Source organism: Pleurodeles waltl, chromosome 11 (genome assembly GCF_031143425.1).
Source record: "Pleurodeles waltl isolate 20211129_DDA chromosome 11, aPleWal1.hap1.20221129, whole genome shotgun sequence".
Lineage (NCBI taxonomy): Eukaryota > Metazoa > Chordata > Amphibia > Caudata > Salamandridae > Pleurodeles > Pleurodeles waltl.
The window spans coordinates 865,255,341-865,274,990 of record NC_090450.1 but is presented as its reverse complement, the minus strand read 5'-3'; the positions used below and the strand labels follow the sequence as shown (position 1 = coordinate 865,274,990).

General features: G+C 42.6%; 1 protein-coding gene across 6 annotated transcripts in view; it reads left to right on the top strand.

Moving 5' to 3' along the window:
• KIAA1671 (KIAA1671 ortholog) overlaps positions 1 to 19,650 on the top strand; it is a 650,892-nt gene that overhangs the window by 193,053 nt on the left and 438,189 nt on the right. For 5 of the 6 annotated variants that reach the window (XM_069214707.1, XM_069214708.1, XM_069214709.1 and 2 more), the window contains one exon: positions 5,290 to 8,655. The exons of the other annotated variant lie outside the window; for it this stretch is intronic. In XM_069214707.1, the coding sequence (XP_069070808.1) occupies positions 5,290 to 8,655 (3,366 nt within the window). The remainder of the gene's footprint in view (positions 1 to 5,289; positions 8,656 to 19,650) is intronic. 6 annotated transcript variants of the gene reach the window in all.

The following is a 19,650-nucleotide window of genomic DNA, read 5'->3' as shown; positions in this document are numbered from 1 at the left end:
ACTAGAAGAAAGCACTTAATGGATTTGGTGACTTTCAGCCTCCTTGCTCTCTTTTTTTATTTCCATTCAGTTGTCATTCAGGAAAGATGAGCTTAAGGAAGCACAATTAATTCAACAACAAAAAATATGTGAAAGAGCTATTCCTTCCAAGAGATTGCAGACTTAGGTAGAGGCTTTGCTGTGGTGTCTGAAACGAAGATATCATTAATGTATTGTCTTGTTAGACAATACAAAAGGTTTAACTTATGAACATTATATAAGGAAGGATTCCCCCGTTCATAGTGTCAATGTTGTTGCACTGCCTGCTTTCGGATTGGGAAGCCAGGCTGTCAGGAATCGGGTGATGGGCTGGTGCCTACGAGTCCTCTATGGGCCGATCTTTGTTAGGAGCCCTGTCAACCGGCCCACAGAGCCTTATTGTCTTTCCTGCCAGGCCACTATTGTGTGGGGCCAACATTATAGGCAGGCAGGCTCTGAGGCGGTAGCTAGCTACAGTGTCAGTAGGCCAGTATTGTTCTGACCGCTGTAGACTTTAGCTTGGCCCCTCTGTGGCACGCACAGACTCCCAGAAGCAGTGTCCCACTCCCCTGCTATGCTGTTAAACTGAGGCGGGTGTTGAAAGTGCAGAGGCCTGGCTAGGGGACAGGTCATCACCTCAGCCCTCCTGGAGCAGCAGCAGCAGCCCTGTGCTTTTCCTTAACCCTCCCCTGCCAGGAAATTGCCCTGAGGCTATAGTTGGCCGGAGAAGTGGAGAAAGTAATGGAAGCTTTCTCCCTAAGGGCCTGTTGTTGGGACCTCTGCTAAAGAGTCTTTCAGCCTTTCATGGAGGGGGGGTGCATGTTTGTAGATACTTTGCTGTGAGGCACTGTTCCCAGAGAGGAAAACTGAAAGGATGTGATGTTAGGATTAGAGCTACCAAATTTGGAACTATAGAAATAGGTTCCAGGCTCAGGCCAGCACCCTGTGATTCTAAAATAAAAATAAATTTGATCTTCTGTAATGTAACTGGTGCTCATATAATCGCTCTGCTGCCCTTGGACCGAGTTTGCGCTATATAAAACTACAATTAAAAATATGACCTTTTGTTTGCACATGTTTTAAGAGTCTGAAAAGGCTTGAAAATAATAATGAAATAGGATTATTTATATAATAATAAACTTATGTACACCTTTTCAACCTGTCTTTTCCACCTTTTTAGTTTAACTATCAGTCACAGATCATTAAAGCAGCTTTAGACCACATTTGATACTACTTTCACTTCAAATAGTAAAAGTAAAGTACATGTTTATCAGTTGAGAAAATACCAGCTTTAGGTGATTTTCATTATTGTCTTATCGACCAGGACAATAAAATACCAGTAAGGCAGGTTTTTAAAAATGGCCAGGTGGGAAACATAGCCAGATCAGGAGTTATGGCCTTTTGACCATTTCATTCTACCGTGTCCACCCAAAATGTAGTGGTTCTAGTTTTCATCAATGTTTCTGGAAACAGGAAAGAAATTTACGAAAAAAAATGTTGTGCAGTGTTTTAGATGTGGATCCAAGAATCTTATTGCTAACAATCCTATTTGTCCAGCGCTAACGAAGCGTTGTATGTAATGGAAACAAGTTGGCCATTTTCAAGTAGTGTGTAAAAAAGACTGATGTTAAAGTGAATAGTGTAGAATTGAATAATAGTTTTGAAATCAGGGAAAATGTACTTCTAACAGTGGAATACAAGTCAGTTACTGAAACTGACAGTATTAAAGGACCAGTGGTGGATGCAAAAATTCATAATGCTACAATAGAAGTTATTGCTGATTCAGGGTCTCCTATAACCATTTTACGAGATTCTACATTTTTAGAGATGTACGAAAATAAAACTCAATTATTGCCTACTGACATAAATCCAAAGGCATTTGGTGAGAAAGAAATGGAGAATGATGTAGAATGTTTGGGACAAAGTACAAATTCTAAAGTCTATGTTGCCATTAAAGGGAAAAACATTGTTGGATAGAAGGACCGAGCCAAGATGGGTTTATATTTAATTCCTGGTTCTGAACACCCAATCAGAGCAGGCAATTATGACATAAGTATTGATCATATTAAAGAACAAATAGTAAGCGTGAACTCAATTTCTAAAGATGTAGAGGTTATTTGTAAGAAATTTGAAAATGTTTTCCAGGAAAAAATTGGTCTCGTTAAAGGATTCGAACATCACATTAGACTTTAATCTGATGCGCACCCAGTTATTCAAAAAGTATGGAATGTACCTCTTAGTATAAGAGAGTATTTGAAGAAAATGTTAAAAGATTTGTGTTTTCAAAATATTATTAAACCAACTGAATCCTCTTAATGGGTTTCTCCAATTGTTGTAGCTAAGAAAAAGTCAGGCGAACTCAGATTGTATGCTGATTTCTGCATACTAAATGAGAACATTGTTGTGAATTGCCATCCCATACCTAAATTTCAGGAGTTGTTGGCAAACTTAGGTGGGGCGGAAATCTTTTCATTGTTAGATCTGCGTTCTGCATATCACCAAATTGCTTTAACATCTACTTCTAGGGAACTCACAATGTTTAACACCTTTTGGAGCTATTTAGTATTGCAGACTTCTGTCTGATGTGGCATCAGCTGCTAGCACTTTTCAGAAATTAATGGACAAATTATTTGGTGACATGCAGGGTGTGCAGGCATATCAAGATGAAATTCTGATTTGTGCAAAAATTGTTCATGAACACATCCAAATTTTGGAGAAAGTACTAAAAACATTGTCTGAGGTTGGAATGACGGTAAGATGAATTAAATGTAGGTTTGGTTTAAGAGATCTAGAATACTTAGGTCAAGCGATTTCAACACATGGCATAACACCTACATTTTCCTTGTTAACAGCCATACAGGAAACAAAAGCACCAAAGGACAGAGAGGGTCTTAAATCATTTTTAGGCCTTGCTGAGTATTATGCAAGGTTTGTACAAGGGTACTCAAGTAAAGTAGAACCATTGAGGATATTGTTAAGAAAAGGAGTGAAGTTTGAATGGACGGAACAATTGGAAGAGACATTTAAAGATGTGAAGACATTGATAATTGAAGCTCCTGCATTGCATCCTTATAAATCTGAGTGTAAATATATAATCACTGTTGATGCCAGTTTAACAGGTTTGGGTGCAGTTTTGAGTCAATGTGTCAATAATAATGAACAAATGGTTGGGTTTACCTCCTGGACACTTAAACCATCAGAAAAACTGTATAGTACCATTGAAAGAGAAGCATTGGTGGCTGTTATTTTCAATTAAAAACTTTAGGGTATACATATGGGGATGTGTATTTGATCTGTATACATATCACAAACCCTTGGTGTATATGCTTTGTGGTAAAACTTGTAGGAATGTATCTTCTAGATTGATGAGGTTATTATCCAAGCTTCAGGATTACAATTTTGATATAAACATTTATCTGGCAGTACACATTTTCAAGCTGATTGTTTATCTAGGATGTCAGGAGAAAAAAATGATACAGAAGTATTAGATGATACAGAATGTGTAATTGTGATTTTAGATGCAATTGAAGAAAGTGGTGCACAGAGGAAATGGGTAGAAGCATGTCGCTCTGATGCAAATTTATCAAAAGTAAAACATTATATTTCACAAGGATGGCCTGAAGTTAAATATTTACCTAATGTCTTGAAGTATTTTAAAATAGCTGATGAGTTATCAGTAGTTAATGGCATAGTGATGCGTGGAGAAGTGTTTATTCCACCAGAAGTTATAAGACATGAATTGATTGTGATAGCGCACCAAGGACATCCAGGAATGTCTAAAACATGTAAAAGAATTAAACAATTTTATTGGTGGCCATCCTTGGAAAATAATGTAAAATCAGTGATTGAGACTAAACAATCAGGACAATTGTCAGATAAACATTGGAAGACGAATGAACATCCTCTGCAACCTGTTCCTTTTCCTGTAAGTGCTTGGGAAAAGGTAGGTTTGGATTTCTCGGGACCATTTGTGTTGTTGCCTTCTGACATGAGATATCACATAGTTTTAATTGACTATCACTCTAAATGGATTTATCTTTCGTTTGTCGAGGCTCCTAGTACAAATTCTGCCATCACATTTTTGGAAAGTGTATTTAAAATAGAAGGTTCACTTAAAGTGATTGTAACTGATAACGGGACTCATTTTGTTTCAGAACGGATGAAAAACTTTTTTTTAAAAGTCATGACATCCCACATTATCAAGTTGCTTTGTATTCACCTAGCTCTAATGGATTAGTGGAGAGAGCTAATAGGATTATGAAGGAAGGAATACAAACGGCGCTTGTGTCAAGATGTGATGTGAGTGAGTTCTTAAAAGAGAAAGTGTGGAATTATAATATCACTCTACATTGTACAACCGAAGAGACACCTTTTATGTTGTTAAGAGGACGCAGAGTACACACAAGCTTAAATCCCACTTGGTTAAGAAATAAAACTGGTGTTGAGCAAGAAATGCGAAATATTGATGAGGTTTCACGCACAAGTCAAGATGAAAGAACATTTTGACAAGAAACATTGCTGGTATAGTAAAGATTACTAGGATGGAGATTGGGTTTTGATAAAAAATCGTACAATAAAGTTAAAAACGGAGTCTCACAATTTTCTGTTCCTGTGTGAGTGTTGAAAGCTTAAAAAAAAAATTGTTCTACTGGACAGGAAAGGCTGGTGGAACAAAAGACAAGTAGTTAAGATTTAAGCAACGCAAGCAGGCATTAAGTAAAAGGCAGATGGAAGGTGGTTGTGATTGGCAAACTTGGTATCAACCACAAGCAAAAATTGCCAGTCAGAATAGTGTGGATGTAAATGTTCAAAAATAATTGAATTCACAGCAGACTGGCCATTCTAGCATTGTGTTAACTCACTAAGAGAAACTAGAGCACTAATAAAGTTTCAAGACTTTGTTATGTATTAGAGGGAAGTTATTTCCTTTTATTGTTGTAAGGGGGAAGAAGATGTAATGGGTGGAACTAAAGGAATATAGAACATGAGCGGTAGAATGGTCTGATGCTCGTAGTGTTCTGGCAGTGACTGGTGTGTCAGTTGCGGCCAGGACGCTTGGAGAGGAGGACGCTACATGAACTGTGGGCATGTATTTAAAATAAAGAACATTAAGGAACCTACAGCTTATCGTATTACGCAAATACTTCTGGTGCCCAGGCCGAATTGTGATCCCAATCTGACCCTGTCATCAAGCATAATGAAACCTAATACCAATTGTTGTATAACTCTTGTAGGTTAATATTTAATATTTTTCTGGTTATGCTTTTTCAGAGTAAAGAAGATCAAAATATTGATCAAACGAGTTTCGGTGACTGCTGTGCTGAGGGGATTCAGTGGATGAGACCGCAGACTGCTGCAACAACAGATAAAGAGGGACGACTGATGACCAGGCAAAATGGTTCTGAAAACTGGAGAAGCCTTTCTTTTCGGAGCAAACCCTCAGTGTCTGCACCAAACCTCAATGAGAAAATGCAAATACAGATGGTTTCCTCAGAGAGAGAAAGCTCAAAAACGGTTAGAGCTACTCTTTTCGATCACAAAGTTGAATGGCACAATACTTCAGATGAACATTTTAAAAAAGACTCCGTATTTATGACGAATAGGACTGCAGTAAGAAAATCTGATGCTTTTGATTTATTTAAGCAGGAAAAAGAAATAATGGAAAAAAATGAGCCAGAGGCCAAAGTGTATTCAAGAGAAGGGGATTACAGACACATAATTGTTTCAGAAGAAAAACCCCATTACGAAGAAAACACAAATAATTGCCAAAGAGTTGAACCAAGATATGAAATCATTCAAACTGTTGGTGAAAGGGCACTGAGTGAGTCAATTTTGGTGATGCCAGAGGATAAAGCTGTAACGCTGAGGTCTCGAAAATCATCTTTTCATAATAAGCATACATCCAGAACAGATGTGAACATGTTGGCTGCAGATCTACCTTTACGTTCTTCAGATAATAAAACAAATATGTTTGAAGAGTATCTCTCTACTTCCAATGCTAAAGATGTAGCACAAAGTATGGTAAAGAAGCCTATTGTTACTGAAAAGACTGATACAAACTTTGAGCCGAAGTATAAGATGGTGCAGTCACTCTCTGGTGCGCAGAAGTCTGAGAAAGCATATCTCAAAGAAGGATATAAAACACATAGGTCAGCAAGAAAGGAGGAAATTAAAGCATCAGCATCTGAAAATAAAAAAAATAGTAAAGTCCATGAAACTGGTCAGTATACTGGTAATAGCAACAACCCTGAGAGATTCCAAGCTTGTGAGTGTTTATTTTCAAATAATGTTGAAGTGCAAGTCGAAACTGTAGAAAATCTGGACTTGAAAGATAAGTCAGAAAATCAGTCACCTGGAGATTCTTCCCGAAAGTCTTGGATTTCAGGGTCTGAAAGTAGTAATACTATTGATATCTTCAACAATAATCATTCCAGAACAGAGCTTATAGCTGTTGATAATGGGGAATCCAGAGTATTTGGCTTGAAGCAATATCATCAGATTGGCAGTGACAACAAAGATGTGAATGTCAACACGAATGATGCCGCAGAGGACAAATCAAAAGCACTGAAAATGGGAAGTAAAAACAGAAAACTTGATGGTACTGTTTCAAACCTGAAAATGTCCGAGAGATGGAGAAGAAGGTCTGCACCCGAAGATGATATATCAGAGTTTACTACGCTCAGCCCAACAAGTCGGGTGGCTGATACACTCATTGCTGCAGAACATGAAATAGTAAAATGGAAAGAAAGTAGAGAGTTTGTTGATGGAAATGTGCTACATCAAAGTAAACCTAACAGTCATAGAGATTTTAGGGATTCTACTGTTGAACAAAAGGCAAGATATTTTGCTGTGACTGGTAACGTGGCAGATTTTAAAAAAGAATCTGATTATGCGATCTTGAAAAGTGAATTCAGTAAAATAGGTTTTGGTCACGATACATCATTTACAGAAACTTATTCTATAAAGTCCAACTCTAATCTTCCCCATTCCTCTGCAAATTTGGCATTGCCTTATAATAATGTTTCATCTGAAACCTATTCAGTTAGGAAGTCTGCTAGGGAAGAAAAAGAAGAGGTTCTAGGTCTTTCCAAACATGGTTTGTCAAATATAAACTCAAATCTTGATGATGATGATCGTAGGAAAAGAAATCGTAATAAAAGTACAGGTAGGATGAAAGAAAATGCAATCGATGTTGACTGTTCATTAGTAGCAAGGCAAGAAAAAATGACCATTAATGTGGTAGAAAAAATAACTAAACATCAAGAACCAGACACCCTCTCTATACAAAAACATGATGAGAAAGTGGTGCAGAAAAACCCTGATGAGACACGAAGTTATAGATCCGGTGTCTTGGATATTGATGCATTAATGGCTGAGTATGCATCGAATAATTCTAAAGTGAACAGTACTAAGGGACGACTGTCTCATTTATGCAAAAACAAAAAGGCATTTGTGAGAGAAAAGTCAAAATCTCTGCGTGTTAGAAATGAGAATCCCAGCCACAAATGGAAAGATGAGATAGAATCACCAGGACCTGGCCCTAATCTGAAATACCTTGCTGAAGAAAACAGACACACAGTGGTTGACTATCATTCTCTTGAAAAAAACACACTAGCAGGTTCTTCTGAAGAAGACTGTCGTGCTAAAGTAAAAGAAAGAGGTACACTAGTTGATCCATATGATCGAATGCAGCAAGTTTGCCCGTTTACAGGTAAATATGCAGGTTTGGGTAATGAATGCAGTAATAAGGAAATTACAGTATTGAGTAATGTACAATCCAAAACCTCCAGAGATGTGAGGTGTAACAGTGCCAACCTTGTACCTAAGCCCACAAATCCAGTTGATGTGGATATCAAAACACATTTCAGTGAGGATTTTAGAGCATCCCCTAACATACGATTACGGGAGGCACTGTCAATGAGGCATAAAGAGGTTGAAAAGTCACAGGAACACAAGCACAAACCGTTTGAACAGGCAAAAGCAAACAATGATGATTCACTTATGGCAATTAAAGCTGACCTGCTGAAATTTAAAGACAATTTGACTGAATATTCTTCAAATTTGAAACTATCAGCTACAGAAAAATGTTTGAATAGACCTACTAAGCAGAGAGATGAAGGAACAGCCAACTTGAGGAAAAGGGAACAGGCAACAAGACTATTGGATGTTAAACATTATAGCACACCTAATATGGGCAGTCTTGCAAATCCAGTTAATGTGGATAGTCAAGCGGCTTCTGATGAGGACTGCAGTGCATCCAGAGTGACCACTGACCTTCATGTGCAGAGGGATTCATCAAAACAGTCTATGTTTGTTGAGAATTCAGATGGTCTGAAAACAAAACCTGTTGATCGAGCTTCATTGGTGAAAGCAAATAATGGTGATACACTTATGGCACTTAAAGCTGACTTAATCAAGTTTAAAAGCACTTTAAATGAATATTCTGCAGACCTGAAACCATCGTCTTTAGGATATGAGCGCCAAGCTATGAAAAGTGAATCTGTAGAAAAAAAACTGAAAGAAAGAAGGAACGAGCAGAGAAAAGATAGGTATAGCCTACAGCTGGAATATGCAGAAAGTAGCATGGAAAAAAGACTATCCTTTCCACATACCCGGGATTCCAGTTACCTTCTGCAGGTAAGGGGAAAGCGATTGAATTCAGCCTGTTTTAGTTACTTAGAAATTATTTGTAGTTGACAATAGATGACAAATGTTATCAAAATGAATGGTGCAAGCTTGGGTCCATTTTACTTTTTATTTTTTAGGTATAGCATACAATGGGTTTGAGTGCTAACATGCTGCCTTGCATAAAGGACATATGTTTTCATGTCCTTGATGGTCCCAAATGGTGTAGCCTGTAGAAAATATAAAACTGTACAATTGCATACTGGATTACAAAAATGAATACTGTCTATACAACAGAAGTAGCACTAAGAGATTAGTGGAAATACTTGAATTAACTGACTACTGATAATAACAATGGATGCATTCCATTAAATTGATAGTAGTTTTCTACCTTTTACAGATGGTAAACACGCATTCGAAATTCAGACTAAACAAAGTCTAACCTGAAATACTAGAGTACACCATTCTACACAGCATATATTTAATCTCTAAAACTTTTGGAGGCTAAAATGTTACCTCATAAAAAAAATGGCAGGTGTGATTACGCTTAGAAAGAGTCACACAATGAGTTACAGTGATGTTTTTCTTTGATATGATGTTATTTTGTCTTTCCACAATAGCAGTTACATAATCACTCACATTCCTTCCGATTTCACTATTTTCATCCTTCTCTTGTTTTTTTCATCTTTGTGTATTTTACAGCTGTCTAGTCCTTTGGCCCAGCAGTTACTAAAAGAAATTCCATACAGGCAAAAAAAAAGTTTATAATTTAGGAGACTTAGGTGGACAGTTATCTAGATTGAAGGTCCAGTATGGCAAAGTTAGTTGGCAAAATCCAATCTGGTGAAGCCTCAAAATTAACTGAACTATTGGGTCTTATTTTCTTTGTCATAGGACGTTTGAATAAAATAAGATGTATGATGTATATTTGTGGTTAGCTCAGTGCTATAAAAAGATATATTCAAAGTATTTGCCTCATATTTGTATTGTGCTTTTTTTTTTACTATGTTTTCTTGAGTGATCATTCTTCTCTAGGCTTTGTAGCATTATGGGGTAAACCTCAAAATGTGATGAAGCATTCTAATGTAGGTAAAACCTCAATCCCTTTCTATAAAAGTCTAAAGGTTGCACCAGGTGCAATGGACCTGGAAATGTTGGAGCAAAGAATGTGAACTGAGGTATGTAAATTGCCTTCGAAATGGGTGTGTACAATTTGTTCCTTAGAAGGCAGCCTCTTCAAGGCTTGCAGAACTGGTCTGGTGTGCCCTCTTTTTCCAAGACTAAACATAATGCGAGGTGTCTTGTAATTTAGCTGGTCTGACAAAAGCAGATATATAGGAGGCCCAGGTAAGCCTCCATTACAGTATTCTAGCTAGTTAAAAATAAGTATTCATGCTTGGGGTTTGAGGAAAAGAAAAATGGAAGAGATATTCAACATACAAAGATATGATACCCAGTTTTAGGTACTGTTTTAATATTGTTCCCCTCGTTCAAATACTCCAAGGAAGGACTGGTTTTGGTCAAGGCCCAGCTGGTCTGGGAAAAAGTGCTGGACTAGAGAGGGGTGTAATGAAATGGAAAATTACTTTGTCATGCTGTTGGTTACTTTTAGCTAGTCCATGCATCATGAAAAACGTGGCATGCTTAGAAGTTGTTTATCTTGCTCCCTCATCAGCTACGCGTTGTGGAATTTGGTTATTGTCTGCATACAGAAGCAAGGAGACCACTAAATTAACAAGGAAGTTATGAGAAAAGACACTTGAATATTTAAAAAAAAAAAAAAAAAGTGAGGGAGAGGAACTGTTAACCTGAGGAAGTCTGCAAGTAAATGCTCTTGGAGTATTTATAGGTGGTCAGGCATCCAGTTGGGTTCACTATGCTAGAATGAAGCAGCCCAGCTTCGAGCCATCTCATACATTCCTACATAGTGTAACCAAAAGATTGGTATACCTTGTGGTCAACTCTCTGCTTTGGGCAAATTACATTAGAACCAAATCAGTGAGAGTTCATCCCTCATCATGCAGTAATGGGTCATTTACTCCCACAACTACTGCAGGCTAAATTTCTACCAAAGTCGAAAGCCAGATCGAAAATTGGGAAGTCTGTTGTTGTGTTCAATAAAAGCCCTTAGTGATTTAGATGGATAGGACACTTGCTATGCGGGACAGCAGTTTGCTGGAATATTGCTATACCCGGAAGGTTTCTTCAATAATTAGATTACCACTGTCTCCCTAGGCGCAGGTGGAATTAGAAAAGCTCTACATAAATGCTACATGCCCCTGTCTATCTGTGGGAGCATTCCCTTTTCCGTTTTAATCTCATACGTTACAAGACAACAGTTAACAGTTCTAAGGAAATATTTATTCCTGTACAGTGTGACTGGTTTAACAAACAGAAGAAAGTTTTTGATGTACCCTCATAAAGCCTATATTTTTGTGTGAAAGAACACGACCTAAGATCCCCAAATTCTAGATGGTATCATCATTCCTAGCTTAGGGGTGCGGTAGCCACATCCCCTGCTGAGGTTTACTGCCCTCCCAGTGTAAAATAAGAACACGGGCTCCGGATAGATGGGTCTTCTTTGTGTTTTATTTTTCTGTGCTTGCACGTATTTACAAACATTGTGTATTGTTTTTGCAACACAGAATTGGAAACCTAGAACGAGTATGCATCTGAAACAGTTTACTATCACCAGTGGTACACCTGTTGTTAAGGGTACAGTTAGCTCATCATGAACATTTCTTTATACTGGCATTTGCAAGTTAGATTATGAATGATTACCATGCAGGACAATGAGGATGACCAAATCCACCACCCCTTCCTCTGCATTATTATGTTTCTTTGACAAGGCTCTGTGAAGTGCCCCAAGTTGTTCACGAGCAAACCCTTGGAGGTTGCACCTGGCCAGCTTCACATCAGCAGTGACCACCACAGATATTACTTGAAGATGGCAGGGGTACCGTTCCCACATACCAGCCTGACAATAGAAACTCTGCCCCAACCAGGTTTATTGTATTTTTGAGCATTGAGGAATGCACAAACTGTTTGGCAGTGGGCATATGCCCATTTGTCATACCTTGGAAATGCAAGCTGATGTTTCCCTTAAACTTATGAAAAACCTTTTTGGACGTAGACCTGTGTAGACTCTCTTACTGTGCATGTATAACATGCAGCTGAGTGCTGCCAATTATCTTGTATCTGGAAGCAAACTTGAAGGCCCTGCTGACCCTCCCTTCTGACTCTGATCTTCCCTGTGTGGAGACACCCTGACAGTCTAAAGAGCAAAGAAGCAGATATAGGGCCTGATTACAACTTTGGCGGAGGGGGTTAATCCGTCCCAAATGTGACGGACATCCCACCCGCCATGTTACGAGTCCATTATATCCTATGGATCTCGTAATACGGCGGGCGGGATATCCGTCACATTTGGGACGGATTTACTCCCTCCGCCAAAGTTGTAATCAGGCCCATAGTGTCTTGAAGCCCAGTCTACTCAACGCTAGATATGGCATGCTATTTACTCAAGAAACTACTTACACAGCATAAATGAGCTTACTGTCCACTCTGCCTGTGGGAAACACTCTCAAAGATCTGTAGTATTTGTTTTTGTTGACTCTTCTCTTTGCTTGGATGCCAAGCATCTGGCTGGAATGGATGGTTGCTGGATTAAGAATTTGTTTGGTCCACTGAAAGCTCTTTGTGTTTGCCCACAATTGATTGTGTGTCAGACTGTAATCTGTCCTTCCCTGTACCCATGATTGGTCCCCAGAATAATGAGCCAGTAACCACGAGCCTTTAGGGCACCTAGATCAAGCGACAGCTCCATTTAACAATAGACCATGTAATTGACTTATCATCCAAAAATTAGTTAATCCGTTTCTTCTACTGTGAGTCACTTTACACTCCACAGGAATGTATCTTGTTGCACTGTATTTAGATTGCCACTGTGTTTTTATTTGTTGTGCTTCTTTTTTATGATGCATAATATAAACATTTGTGAACTGTAACAAAAATGTCTGTTTGTGCAGTAGTTGCACAGTCGTGGTGTTTTTTCAGGCATTCTCTAGTATTTGCAATCATTTAGCCATTGTGAATATTATATCAGGTTAGTAGCTACTGGACCACCAGTTTTCACTGTAGTATGTTGCTTTAAGGAATCGTTTGGGAGCTAGCTTTATTTTGGGTTAATATATATTTTTTTTCACTGAAAAAAACAAAGGTTACAGGGACATTATAGTTAGGTTCATGCTTTATCCACACAAAACCATAGTAATCCAGCAGTTATAGTTATACTTATGTTAAGAAACTTTGGGCCATATGTACGAACACATTTTCCCATAGACACAGAATGGGCAAAACTGCTTGCTACTTCTGATGGATACAACTACCTGTGGATTCCTCACCTAATGAATACTCCCATGGCGCCAGCATTCGACGGAAATCTTCTTACTAGTCTCTGCACGTCGACGAGGACGTCACTCTAGCCCACACGACACCGTCTGACGTCATACAGGCAATAAGAGGTCCTCGACGACGTGCGGACGTCAGTTCCCTTTTTTCCGTGCATTCGAAACGGTTATCTTCGAGGGAGCAACTGTTACTTTTGTGGTTACAGTGTATTTTTGCTGCATAGTCTTTCGCTGTGGTAATAATGTCGCAGAGAAAGTCTGGATTTAAGCCTTGTCGTGAGTGTGGAGGCAAGATGTCGGTGACGGATCCTCATTCCGATTGCCTTTGGTGTTTGAGCTCCGACCACGACGTCTCGACTTGTGATTCATGCCAGCACATGAATCCAAAGGCCCTCAAGGAACGTGAGGCGAAGCTGTTTATGGCAAAATCGAAGGAGAAGCATCACAAGAAGTCTTCTTCTCCAAGACATCGGCGTCATCGAGACTCCCGGCGCCGTAGAGAATCTCGGTGTCATTCGAAGGAGACTCGTTCCAGGTCTTCGGATCGGCGCCGAAGGACATGGGAGATCAGTCCCACGGTTACGCCGCATCCTTCGACGCCGTTGCCCTCTCCGGCGTCTCCAACTTCACCTGGACAGGCGTCGGTGATTGAGGTATTGGAGCCTCAGGTGTTTTCTCCGGCGCAGACGTCGAGGCCGGCGTCGGGGTCGCCTCCGAGACAGGCACCTCAGTATCCGGCTTTTCCCACCCCTGGAGCCGATAGTTCCGCATTCTTGAATGCGATGTATGCCATCTTCCAACAGATGGCTCCAGGGGGTGCTCCGGCTGGGCCTTTGGCCTTTTCTTTGGGTGATCCTGCGCCTCTTCGGCCGGCACCCTTTATGCCCTTTCTCCCTTTTGGGAACGTGGGCTCGGCGCCAGTGTCGGCGCCGGTGGCTGCTCCGGTGGCTTCAGAAGGATTGGCCCCGGGGATTTCTATCCCGTCGACGTCGGGATTTCGGCCTGTGACTCCGGTGGGTCCATCTGCTTCAGCTGCTCTTTCGTCGGTGCCGAAGTTACCTGTGGCGCCGAACGCGGCGTCGGTGGCTTCTGAAGATCGGCGCCGATCTTCGACTTCGGCGGAGGCATTGTCGACTCCGCGTATTGAACAACGACTTCATTCGAGGAGACGTGCTCTCCGTGTGTTAGAGGAGCAGGAGTACCAACGAGCCCTGGAGGAAGGAGAGCTAGAGGACTCGGGTGATGGGCTGCGTGGTCTGGAGTCGGCCAGTGGGCTGGACACTTCCCCTGAGTGGGATCTTTCGTCCCCGGGAGAATATACTGAGGAGGCTGCTTCCTTTTAATGCAGTGGTACGGAAGGCAGCTAGTTTTTTGGATCTGCCTTTGCCGGTGGTGGAGGCTAAACAAAACCTTTTAACAGAGGTGCTACATCCGGCCTCAGCTGCGGCGGAGCCTCTTTTGCCATTTAATGACGCTCTGCTGGATCCGGTGTTAGAGGTGTGGAAGAGGCCGGCATCTTCCCCAGCAGTTCACAGAGCCGTGGCCAGGAGGTATCGGGCGGCTCCGACAGACCCTGGATTTCTATCTAGGCACCCTACGCCGGAGAGCTTGGTGGTGCAGGCCTCCTGTTCATCCAAGTCAGCGCCTGGTTCTTTCCCGACGGTGCCTGGAGACAGAGATTCAAAGAAACTAGAGGCGCAGTCCAAGAAGATTTTTTCGTCCTGCAGTCTGGCGTTAAAAGCCACCAATGCAACCTGTATCCTGGGGAGGTATATTCATCCTCTGATGGATGACATTTCCTCATCGTTTACAGAGCTTCCCCAGGGTCTTTTGGATCTTGTTTCAAATGCCCAGGCTGCTGCGACCCAGATTATCCAGACGGGACTGGATACCACCGACTCGGTAGCCAGAGCAATGGGCACAACTGTGGTGGCAAGGAGACAGGCCTGGCTCCGTAACTCGGGCTTTTCTGCGGATGTACAGTCCACATTGTTAGATCTCCCGTTTGATGGGGACAAACTGTTTGGAGCCAAGGCTGACTCGGCCTTGGAACGTTTTAAGGAAAGCAGGGCCACGGCTAAGTCGTTAGGGCTCCAAGCTCCTCCTTCCACGGCCTCTTCCAGATTTTTCAGGAGTTTTCGTGGATTTGGGCGTGGCTCTTCCTCCTCTTCCTTTCGGGGAAGATTTCAGCAACCTGCCTCTTCCCATCCCTATAGATCTTTTAGGGGGAGAGGTAGGGTCCGCACCAGAGGAGCCTCTCAGCAGCACTCTGCCTCTTCCTCATCCTCTGGCGGGGTGCAGCAGGGGAAGCAGCCTTAGGCTTCCACCATTTCCCACTCACTCCTCTCCTGTAGGGGGAAGATTACAGCATTTTCTCACCAAATGGAAGACTGTTACAATGGACACTTGGGTTCTCAGTATTGTGGGAAAAGGCTACACCCTTCCCTTTCGGGAGTTCCCGCCCCTCATCCCGCCCCGCCCTTCTTATTGTTCAGAAGAACACCTCCTGTTGCTAGAACAGGAGGTACAAGCCCTCCTTTCAAAGGGCGCGGTGGAGTTGGTCCCAGAGCAGGAAAGGGGTCGAGGATGTTACTCAAGGTATTTCCTGATTCCCAAGAAGGATGGTCGTTTGAGACCAATCCTGGACCTGAGGATCTTGAATTGGTTCCTCAAGCAGGAAAAGTTCAAGATGCTGACCCTAGCACAGGTGCTTTTGGCGTTGAACAAGGAAGACTGGATGGTGTCTGTCGACTTGCAGGATGCTTACTTTCATATCCCGATACTCAAGTCACACAGGAAGTATCTCCGGTTTGTGGTGGGATCGCAGCACTATCAGTTTGCGGTCCTTCCGTTTGGTCTTACTTCAGCACCTCAAGTCTTCACGAAGGTGATGTCGGTGGTTGCGGCAGATCTCAGAAGGAAGGGGATAGCAGTATTCCCTTACTTGGACGACTGGTTGATCAAAGCCAAGTCCCCGGACCTTGTGTCGCATCATCTGCAGTCAACAACCCAGTTGTTGTTCGACCTGGGTTTTTCGGTGAACGAGCCCAAATCTCACCTAGAGACCTCTCAGCGCCTCCTGTTCATAGGGGCAGTACTGGATACAACATTGGGTCGGGCCTTTCCTCCGCCCCAGCGGATTCAAGATATTCAGGATTTGGTTCCAATGTTTCGAAATGGAGCGGTAGTTCCAGTCCTCAAGGTCCTTCGTCTGCTCGGTCTGTTTGCCTCCTGCATTCTGTTGGTCACGCATGCTCGCTGGCACATGAGGGCTCTTCAGTGGTGCCTCCGAAGGCAGTGGTCTCAACACAAAGGGGATCTAGAAAGTACTGTCAAGATCTCCAGAGATGCTGCTGTGGATTTGAAGTGGTGGATTGCAAGCAACAATCTTTCACAAGGAAAGCCGTTCCAGCAGTCGCCACCAGTGGCCACAGTCATAACGGATGCTTCCACTCTAGGGTGGGGAGCTCATCTGGGGGATCTGGAGATCAAAGGTCTTTGGTCTCCAGAGGAACAGATGTTTCACATCAATCTGTTAGAGTTACGGGCTGTACGTCTGGCTCTCAAGGCCTTCCTCCCTTCCCTTCGTGGTCAGTCGGTACAGGTCCTAACGGACAATACTACCACGATGTGGTACATAAACAAGCAGGGAGGAGTGGGGTCGTACCTTCTCTGCAGAGAAGCTCTTCGACTATGGTCCTGGGCAAAGGACCATCAGATTTGCTTGATAGCAAACCATCTGGCCGGAGTCTTGAACGTGCGTGCGGACAGTCGCCATTTCTCGGCAGACCACGAGTGGCGTCTCCATCCAGATCAAGTCCGTTTAATCTTCCAGAGGTGGGGGTTTCCTCGGGTAGATCTGTTTGCCACTCGAGAGAACGCGCATTGTCCGTTATTCTGCAGCCTCCAGTATCCGATGCAGGGAGCGTTGGGGGACGCGTTTCAAATAACCTGGTGCGGCCAGTTGCTTTACGCGTTTCCTCCCATACCCTTGATTCCTCGAGTATTGAGGAAGATTCGCCAGGACCGGGCTCTAGCCATCCTAATAGCTCCGGATTGGCCAAGGAGGGTATGGTACTCCGACCTTCTCCAACTCTCAATGTGCCCTCCGCTCCGTCTCCCTTTCAGGGCAGACCTCCTCTCACAGTCGCAGGGGCAGGTTCTACACCCCAACCTCCAGAGTCTGCACCTACATGCCTGGAGATTGAACGGGGCAACCTGAGTTCCTTCTCTCTCCCACCTGAGGTAGTGGATGTTATATTAGCGGCCAGGCGACACTCCACTAAATCTATCTACGCTAATAGATGGTCTAAATTTGTTGCGTGGTGTGGAGAGAGGCAGATTGATCCTTTGCATGCTCATCTATCGGACGTTATGTCTTTTGCTCTGTCTCTAGCGCAGAAAGGTTGTGCAGTGGCTAACATTAAGGGTTATTTATCGGCCTTGTCAGCCTTCATATGTCTTCCAGACCAACCATCTTTATTTAAATCCCCTATTGTTATCAGATTCTTGAAAGGTCTTCTAAATAAATATCCTCCAAAGCCATTCGTTATGCCGCAATGGGATTTGTCCTTGGTCCTGACTTTCCTTATGGGGTCCCCTTTTGAACCTATGCATTCTTGCCCCTTGAGGTATTTGGTTTTAAAAACAGTCTTCCTGATAGCTATAACATCAGCAAGGAGAGTGAGTGAGTTGCAGGCCTTATCAGTAAAGCCCCCTTATACAACTTTTTATGGGGATAAGGTGGTGTTGAGGACCAAGGCTGCTTTCCTCCCGAAGGTTGTTTCACCCTTCCATTTGGCTCAGGCAATTACTTTGTCCACGTTCTATCCTCCGCCTCATCCTTCCAAAGAGGAAGAAAGACTGCACCGTCTGGACCCAAAGAGAGCGTTGAGCTTCTTTATTGATAGAACAAAGGACTTCAGGCTGGAGGATCAGCTGTTTATTGGATACGTGGGCAAGAGGAGAGGAAAGGCAGTCCACAAGAGAACACTATCCAGGTGGGTTGTTCTTTGCATTAAAATCTGTTACTCTTTGGCAAAGAAGGATCCTCCTGAGGGCATTAGAGCTCATTCCACCAGAGCTAAGTCGGCCACTTCGGCCTTGGCCAGAGGTGTTCCTGTGGTCGACATCTGCAAGGCCGCAACTTGGTCATCCCTTCACACTTTTGCAAAACATTACTGTTTGGATTCTGAGGTTAGAAGGGACGGCCATTTTGCACGGTCAGTGCTGCAGGATTTCTTGGTTTGACCATTTAGGCACCCACCGCCAGGCGTGGTACTGCTTTGGGACTCTATTCATTAGGTGAGGAATCCACAGGTAGTTGTATCCATCAGAAGAACGAGTTACTTACCTTCGGTAACGACTTTTCTGGTGGATACATTAGCTACCTGTGGATTCCTCACGGTCCCACCCGCCTCCCCGTTGCCTTTCTGGTCTTACCAAGTAATCCTTGAGTACGCTCCTCTTGGTCTTTGAGGGTGCAATAGATGTTGTATATATTATATTTATATATATGTATATATCGTTGTGTATATACTTGATGTGTATATATATTTTAAAAAGAGAGAGTTATATATATATATATATATAAAAGATTTACAGTTATTCATGCAATGTTGTGTATTTTTACAATGTAATGGGATGTTGCCTTGCTCTTTCATTGCATTGCCTGGTTGTTCTCATGCACGTAAAAAATGATTGGTACTGACGTCCGCACGTCGTCGAGGACCTCTTATTGCCTGTATGACGTCAGACGGCGTCGCGTGGGCTAGAGTGACGTCCTCGTCGACGTGCAGAGACTAGTAAGAAGATTTCCGTCGAATGCTGGCGCCATGGGAGTATTCATTAGGTGAGGAATCCACAGGTAGCTAATGTATCCACCAGAAAAGTCGTTACCGAAGGTAAGTAACTCGTTCATCTGGCCCTTTAACTCGTGGCCTAAAGTTACTTTCCGGCTTGAGTTATAGGTTCTTCAGATAAGTATAACTACAACTGCTGTATTTCTGTGGTTTCGTGTGGGTAAAATGTGACCTAACTATAACGGCCCTGTAACGTGTGTGTGTGTGTGTGTGTGTGTGTGTGTGTGTGTGTGTGTGTGTGTGTGTTTTTAAATAAAGTAATATGTAAATACTGTATGTTATACAACCACTGCTGCGCACAGCTAAAGCGCCCAAGCCATGCCTCCAAATTATCCCTCCCCTCACGCACCCTCCCACCGCCACGCACAGCTGAAGCAGCCAAGCCCTGCATGCACCCAACCCCACGAGGCCTGGTGTGCCTTTATTTATTTTCTTCCTGGGGCCCAGCCAAGAGACAAAATAGCCATCAAATCTTTCCTTTCAGGTTGCGGCCTGCCAATCAGGGCTTTGCTTTCTGCTTGGATCCTTGGGTACCCTCAGGTCTGGTAAACAGATTCAACCCAAATCACAAAAAGCACGATCTGTGAACCAAGGTCTAGCTTTGTGACAAATTTGGTGTAATTCCATTCAACGGTTTGAGCTGTAGCTGTGTCTAAATATTGAAAAATCCTCATAGACCTTGAATGGGGAAAAATGTTTTGTGACCTGCCCACTTCCATTTTAATCGCCCCCTTGTG